The following is an 8,208-nucleotide window of genomic DNA, read 5'->3' as shown; positions in this document are numbered from 1 at the left end:
AGGAATGCGAGGGACAAAAAGTGCACTAGTTTATTTGTAGTTTCAGCATTTCACAGATTTAACAAAGAAGGTCAACAAACAACTCAGGTACGGGTGGAGGAAGGCAGCACTTGCGTTTAGAGCAGATGTCTTGGCAGATGAGAACATTCATGCTGACGGACATCATCCAAATGACTTCTAGGTTAACAGAAAATGCTAATCAAAGCTACTATCAGAATAAACATGGGCCAAGTTAGCAACTGTTAAAAGAATAAAATCCACACCACTTCTGATATCATCTAGATGCCACAAAAGATGTCTCCAGGCACTGCTCCCTTTACGTTGCCCACGCGCTCAATTGCGCACAGCTGACACAGTCTCCACACACAGAAATTCTGCACTGATTCGACAATAAAATGAACACATAACAATTCATTCTGTACTATTTTGCAGTGCGAGTCAGTGAGTGACGGGTGACTGGCTGCTCCAGCCAATGATGCAATTCGCATACGTATGTACGCAGCTAATCAAAGTCATTGACGGGCTATGACAGCATCTTTATGTGCCGCCACTGGTGTTCTAGCTAGTTAAGTGGTGTGGCTGATGTGGTGCTTATGTTGACCTTTTATAATAATGGCAAAACGAAGAGGCAGTGGCACATGCCCTCACCAAGCCAAAGTAAAAAAGCAATGCAATTCTTTTAAGATGGAATGGCTTTCAGAGTTTTTGCAAACAGAAGAAAAAACGGTGAAACTGGGTGAGATTTTTTTCTTTTTCAAGCGAGAAAGGTCCACTCTGCAAAACATGTTGCGAGGCCAAAATAGCAAACGAGTTTTCGGAGGGTAAAGTGTGGACAGAACATTCAGCACAAAAGTAATTTGAAAGCAGTTAGAATTGTAAGATGGGGTACATTGTTGGAGGAGAGCGCCAAAGACCGAGAGAACAGGAACAAGCTGTAAAGAAACCCAACCCCGAGCAAGTTAAAGTTCTCATCAACAATATTCTACTACATGCCATCAACATGAATTCTTCTATGCTATTGGTTCACAATCACATGGCAAAGTATATGAGTATACCAGAAAGCTGGCGAAGCAAAAATGATGCCTTTGAGTTTGTGAATTCAATGAATCAAACAGTGCAGAATGAGACGATGTGTAAAGTTAAAAATGCACCTTGGCACACCCTGATCATAGTGGAGAGCACAGACATAACAGTGCACAAAATGCTAGTCCTGTATATTAAATACAGGGAGGAAAATAACGTCAACTATAAAACTGTTTGGTGGCATCATCCAGCTGACAACATGCACCTTTCAGGATAATGTGCAGGCAATAACTCAGTTTTACACCAAGCATGAACTAGACATGCAGAGAATGGTGATGCTGACCTCTGATGGTGCCTCAGTAATGCGAGGAAAGCACAACGGATTTGCAGCTTTATTAAAGCGGCGAATACCACAACTAACTGAACAACGCTGTGTGGTCCATAGAGAGGACTTTGATGATGCGTCGAAAGATGTACCTTTGATGCTTGATGTGGAACAGTTTATTCCACTTTCTCTAGATCCACACTAAAGAGGAGAAAATCGGAAGACCTAGCAAAGATTCTTGATGAGGATACACTGTCAAAGTCATTCAGGCCTCTGTACAAAGTGCGATGGCTGTCTACTGCAAGACAGAATCCAGTGATAAAAGAGATCCAGTGGCAAGTTACTGTTACAAAAAGGTAACCGATTCAAATGTCAAGGTTACTCTCACCGCTCTCTGAGATGTTTTGCGTGAGCTGGCAGACCTGTCTTTCTTTTCAAAAATGCAACCTGACTGTGATGGAAGAGCTCTGCTTTGCAAGAGCAAAGGTTGTGAAGTTGCGTTCCCAATACTCAACAGAGGTAAAGGATGTTAAGTGGAGTGACCGTGTCAGAGAGGCAATGAGGGCCTCATCAGCTGATGGCAGAAATACCGGTGAGATTACTCATTTTATTCGTAACCTCTACGATCACTCGGGTGCTCGTTTTTCAGAGGATAAATTAAAGGAGTGGTTTGCATTTGACATTGAGGCATTGAGCTCAGACATCAGCTCTGAGTATGGAGCAGCAGACATTGCCACACTGGCAAAGAAGTATGAGGCAATTGTCCACCACCCACATTATGTGGAGGTCAGTGACGGTGAATATGCTGAATTCAAGTACATAATAAGGCAAAAACCTAAACTCAGGTCAATCAGCACATTCTCAGATATGGTGGCTGCAACACTAAAATGTAAAGAGCTAAAACACATCTCACAGCTTGTAGATTTGTGCTACATTTCAAGCATCCAGTGCAGATTGTGAAAGAGGCTTTAGTTTAATGAATCGTATCAAAACAGATTCCAGGAATCGTCTTGAAGTGGACCATTTGGACCAGCTGATGCACATAAGGTCAAACCTGCAAGCAGATGAGGCCATCAACTTGGACGACGCATACAACCACGTGAGAAGGGCAGACGGGAAAATTAAGGTGAAAAAACTGTGTAATTATATATTCTGCAGAGTTAATTGAATTTTCACAGTATCACATGCTTGTGCAACAGTACACATGTCACTGTGCAAAATGTGAAAGTTTTAATGTGAACAAAATTTTATCTCTAAAAAGGTGCACACGTCTCAATTCCTCCATAACAGGAACCCCACCCTGACCCCAGAAGGAGGACCTTCACACTGTGAAAGAAGCAGACCGGGGTTTTTAACTGGGACAACAAAGTGCAGCCACTGGAGAAGTGAGAAGGAGACGCAGGAAAAATAAGGTGAAATTTAAGTTCTCAGTTGGATTTTTGCTCATCTAGTGTCATTTATTTACAAATTTCATTTATGGATATTGATCATTAAATACTGTCGCTACTTTATGAGTAGTAGAAATGCAAATAATCATGTCATTACTTACTGTATTTTGCAGACAAAGAGTTACAGGACTCTCCCACAGACCACAGCAGGAGCTTCACACACTGGCTCATACTCATAATACAAGTCAGAGCTTTACATTAAAAATGTTAAGTGTGTTTTCAAAATTGGAGTTTATAGTTGGTTTGGTTGGCAGTTCATGTTTTGCCTTAGCTAAAATGACATATTTATACTTCCAATAGCATTAACATACTACACGGGTCATGAAGAAGACCTTTGTAATTTTCATTGTCAGTGGGCTAAAGAACTTAATTAAAACATTCTAACAGAAATGTAAATGCTGTAATTTGATTCTTTTGATAAACTATGTAACTTGGATGGATGCGATGCTGGCGTGACCACAGTGCACACGTGTGATGTTGCTCACAGTGGTCCTGTCACAGTGCGGGGAAAGTAGGACCCAAATGCAGGACTTTCTGAATGGAGATGGTGCGTTTATTTACAATGAAAAGAAACTATAAAACAGTGCCAACAATCCACAGTGTCTGTGTTCTCTGAGCGCTCGTTCCTAATCCCCGTGCCGTGATCCGTGGTAAGTGTTTAGTCCTCCTCGGTGCCTTTGTACAACAGTGTGCTGCTACCGCCACACGTTTCCACAATCCACCTGGAAACGAGAGAGTCCACAGTGAGTACCGTCCCATCCACCGGCCGACAAAAACACTTTAACCATTCCAACAGGAAAAGTTCAGAGAACACAGTAAACAGAGCAAGAGCACTGACTATGTTCCTAGTTTAACAATCCCGCACTGGCTGCCTCTCCGATCCTCTCTTGAGTAGTGTTTCCTTGACGATCCACAACAGGTGGCTGATTAAACCAGGTGTGGCTGGCTCAAAGGCTGAAGACTCTCCAGGCCTGGTATGGCAGCAAAACTCACACACCGCAACACACACACCCAAACACAGAGACAGGGAAACAAGGGACCAGGAGCAGATCACACCAACAACAACAATAAACAATCCACATAGTCAGATAGAAATTATAATACTCATTAAACCCAAGAACAATGCATGAGCCCTGACCCAGGCCCATCAGGTCCATGGGCCTGGGTCAGGGAGTTTGTGTGTTTGCTCAGACACATGAAAGGTTAGAGGGAACATTGTCTGCAGGAAGAGGTGTATTAGACATTCTTATTATCAGAACTGCTGTCTGAACTCTGTCATACCATCATCTTCATCAGAGCTTTGGCACGCGTCCCTGGAGTTTGGAAGATCCTGAGGTATTCCTCTCTGACATCCTTCAGTGGCAGTTACATAAAGTACATTATATCTTATTGGCATAAATATTGTTCATAATGGGTTGATTTTTATTTTCAAATTAAGAAAAATTGTTGAAAAATGTCCAATTCTGTAAATGATTAAAGGTTGCCATCTTGCTGTCTTCTTTTCCAAAACTCACTGCAAAACTTTAAGGTTGTTTAGACACTAATTAAACCGTGTTTTAGTTAACAAATAAATGTGAACCTTCATGATATTAAATTTCATTTACTTTTATAAAACCAGTGTCTGGCATATAGTTCAGTTTGTGTGAATCCAAATGTTTGTCTCCATCTAGTGTTTAGTTAAATCATTACAAAACTGTTTGACTAAACCAGCGGTCCCCAACCTTTTTTGCGCCACGGACCGGTTTATGCCCGACAATATTTTCACGGACCGGCCTTTAAGGTGTCGCGGATAAATACAACAAAATAAAACTAGTACCGGTACCGAAAAAAAGAAAATTTATTCATAGCACATGTGAAAAGACCAAGGAAAACCGAGTAAACGATAAAAACGATAACAAAATAACGCTGAAAACCGATAAAAACCCTGAAAACTATACATTTCACACCTGAGCCTCAACTCTCGCAGCCCGGTACCAAACGACTCACGGACCGGTACCGGTCCGAGGCCCGGGGGTTGGGGACCGCTGGACTAAACCATGTCGTCTTTTACTATTAAAAAAGCTTTTTAAAGCAATTCTTGACCCAAAAAATCTGTCTGTAGTCTCAAAACATATTTAGCCTTATATGTTTGTATGTTCCGTATTTCCTCCAAGACAAGTGACCCAATCTTGATGAAACTTTAACTAAACAATGCCTAGGCCACTGTGAGTGCCAACATTTATAAGTTATACGCAAATATTTTTATATAAATTCCTAAATCATGTACTATTGACAGTTCAGCTGAGCACCAAAGACAATGTCATAGTATAGGATGGAATGTCAGATCACAATGGTGTCTCACAATGTATCACAATAGCATTGTAACTATTTATGTGTGTTTATGTTTCTATTAAAAAAAAATGGGGTAGTTCAAGACTTTTGCACAATACTGCTATAACTGTTAGATTATTATTTACTTTTTTAATTAACAACAAACAGAATAATTGTGAAATGGTGAAAAAACGTCTACAAGCATGTTTGTGATGCTGAGTAAACTGAATCTCCACTGAAATCAGAGCCTATTCTCACAGTAATTAAAACATGCAGCAGCCTAAAAGCTTTAAAAATAGTAAGAGAGAAAAAAACAGATCCAAGTTATTTTTCAGTTGTTGTTGTCTTTTATTTTCCAATTGTTTTTTGTAATAAATTTTGAATTTCCAATAGGAGAATCTGGAGGAAAGCCAGGAACACAGGATGAACCCCAGAGAGCGGCTGAGGGAGCAAAATACTCCTAAACCTTCCTCTGATGATCACCCACAGAACCACTATGGTGCTTAGAATTCAGTACGATGTTATAGAGATATAGCACCATAGGCAAAGACCCTACAAAAAAACCCTCCAACAATCAGATGATCCCCTATGAACAAGCACATGGCGACAGTGGGAAGGAAAAACTCCCTTTTAACAGGAAGAAACCTTCGGCAGAACCAGGTTCAGGGAGGGGCGGCCATCTGCCGCGACCGGTTGGGGGTGATGGAAAAGAGAACCATCTTTCCAAAAAGCTGGTACATTCATTCAGATGACAAAAGTATTCTGGACACTAGTTTAAACAAGCTGAGCTAATTTAGGATGGACACAGTCAGACATTAACAACTGGCCAGTGACAGACACATGGTGAGTGTACTCTTGTCTTACCTTGTGTTTTGAAAAAAGCCAAATTAGCATTTTTTTAATTATCCAATGTATTACATTTAACATTACAGCTTATGTGTCCAATAATCATTATCTGTGCACTATTTTTAAATAGTTGCACATGCCCCAACTTTTGAAAAGATGATTGTTTGTAGGTCTTTTTAAAATTCCAGATCTCCTTTGTTAACTTAACTGTCTAAGAGGTATTTTAACAAGCCCTACATTGCATTTATTTTTATCTTGAGAAATGAGCCTCAGATCAGTTTAAGATAAAAATTACAGAACAGGGTTTGTCCAGACCGGTGGGTTTGTCACTGTATAGTCAAGTCTGTGAATGTCACTGTCCAGGGCTCTATTGAGCGTGTTGAAAAGACGAGAAAACCAGCCAGTACTCTTCTTGAGAGTACTGGCTGGTGATGTGTTTGAAGGCAGGGGTATTTTTTGTTCACTACTTTCTTCACTGGGGGACTCTGGTGTTGGAATCTCACGCACTGGAGAAAGTTTACCATCCTGGACAACTCTCCATATCATCCCAGAATCCTTTGACCTTACTAAAGATTTCTGGAGCTGTGACACTAAAACCTCTGAAACAGCAATCTCAAATGCTTCGTCACCAGATTCCATGGCAGCCTGCAACAAGTATTTGGATCCAAACTCCTTGCACAGCTTTTTATAGATGGGGATGTGCAGGTTTTCAACACTTGGTGGGGGAATGGAATCCAGTTCTTTTTCAGCCCTCATTGTTACACCACCCAGTAATTGACTCAGGTCCACGTTTAGTATGGATGTTCTGGTTTTTGATGCGATATGGTCGACTAACTTAGCAAGAAGCACGGTAAGAAAGGTCATGTTGACTGGACAGTCAGGAGACTCCAGACTTGGAGAAGAATTCTCCTGGTAGGCTAAAATCAATGCTGAAGGGACAAATGTTTCTGAATACTTAGGGAGCTCTGGAGTTGGAGGAGGACTCAGATTATCCGTGCACAATGAATTCTCTAAGGAACAGTCACTTATTTGTGGGATTTCTGCATCTTCCTCCTCCTCCACATCTAGACAGCAAGTCTGCTTACAGTTAGAGTCTGAGCATGTCATGCTGTCAGATGCCTTGTCTGTGATTTTTCTGCTGACATTCAAGATGCATTCAAAAATCTCAGTCACATTATACACCATTTGTATAATGCTCATACCTGTCACTGAGCCATGAGTTTTTGGGGTAGGAGCTGGCCCTGTGATACGAGCCAGCGACGTGTTGACTTTTTTAGTAATTTCTGCTGAAAACAGCTTTACTAATATATCCGAGTTGTGGGACTTACCTTGTGCCACGGACAGGGCTTCACCAAAACAGTGATGAAGGGTGTTTCTGAAGCTGGCTTGAATATTATTTTCTGTTACTCTGCAGCAGCTGCACCCATCTTGCAAACTTACCTTATCTCCACATGCATGATTGTGCCCCTTGGCAAGAACCTGAGGTTCTACAACCTCCAGGACCAAGGCGCTAATTTCTTCTATAATCGCATGGCACATGTTGGACAACAGAATGACAACTTTTGATCCAGGGTCACCATCGGCTAAAGACGCCCACTGACTAAAAGATGAAAAAAAGAAAAATAGTTGAGAAAACAAACATTTAATCAGAGTATACGTGTGTATTAGTGATCATTTTTGCTGCTTGTAAGCTTGATGGCTTTAAATGTGTGACTTACTCCTGTGAAACATCTTTCACATAGGGGGTGATGATTTTTCCAAGATTTTCCAGGGTCAGAAGAGGCAATTTCAAATGCCTGCAATCCAATTCTCCCATTTCCTCCAACATCTAGAAAGAAAAGGCAGTCAGGTTTTTAGAAATCTTTGACACAATAACAAAATGTTCTGCAATGGGATTTTAAAATCATCACTGTTAAATGCTTTGCACTACAGTTCACTAATGAAATCCAACAACTGATAAGACAAAAATATATGTGTGATATGTCACACTAACAATATACAGTATATTAACAACTTGACTTCACATATTATTTGATAGAGCAATGTACTGAAGGTTATTTTATCAGGAATAAAAGTAATTTATCCAGAAATGCTATTATTTATTTTTATTTATTTATTTATTTTTAGCTTATCCGTTTGGAGCGATGAAACGATTTCCACAGATTTCCTTCTGTTCACGTCACTAAATTCTGTCATGTCTTTACCGTTTAGCACAATTGCAAACTGCACGTTTTTCTAATTATTTCCGAGTATTTG

General features: G+C 40.5%; 1 protein-coding gene across 1 annotated transcript; it reads right to left on the bottom strand.

Annotated features, from left to right (window-relative positions):
- Nucleotides 1–6,101: 6,101 nt before the first annotated feature.
- LOC146384854 (uncharacterized) lies at nucleotides 6,102–7,780 on the bottom strand. Its single transcript, XM_084929949.1, has 2 exons — nucleotides 7,671–7,780; nucleotides 6,102–7,552 (listed from the first exon to the last, which is right to left on the bottom strand). The coding sequence occupies exons 1-2, from the start codon at nucleotides 7,778–7,780 to the stop codon at nucleotides 6,244–6,246; spliced, it is 1,419 nt and encodes a 472-aa protein (XP_084786075.1). The 3' UTR covers nucleotides 6,102–6,243.
- Nucleotides 7,781–8,208: the final 428 nt, after the last annotated feature.

This window comes from Perissodus microlepis, chromosome 6, assembly GCF_051167445.1.
Source record: "Perissodus microlepis isolate ML-2025 ecotype Zambia chromosome 6, ASM5116744v1, whole genome shotgun sequence".
Classification (NCBI taxonomy): Eukaryota; Metazoa; Chordata; class Actinopteri; order Cichliformes; family Cichlidae; genus Perissodus; species Perissodus microlepis.
The sequence above is the reverse complement of the archived record's forward strand: the minus strand, read 5'-3'. Positions and strand labels throughout refer to the sequence as shown.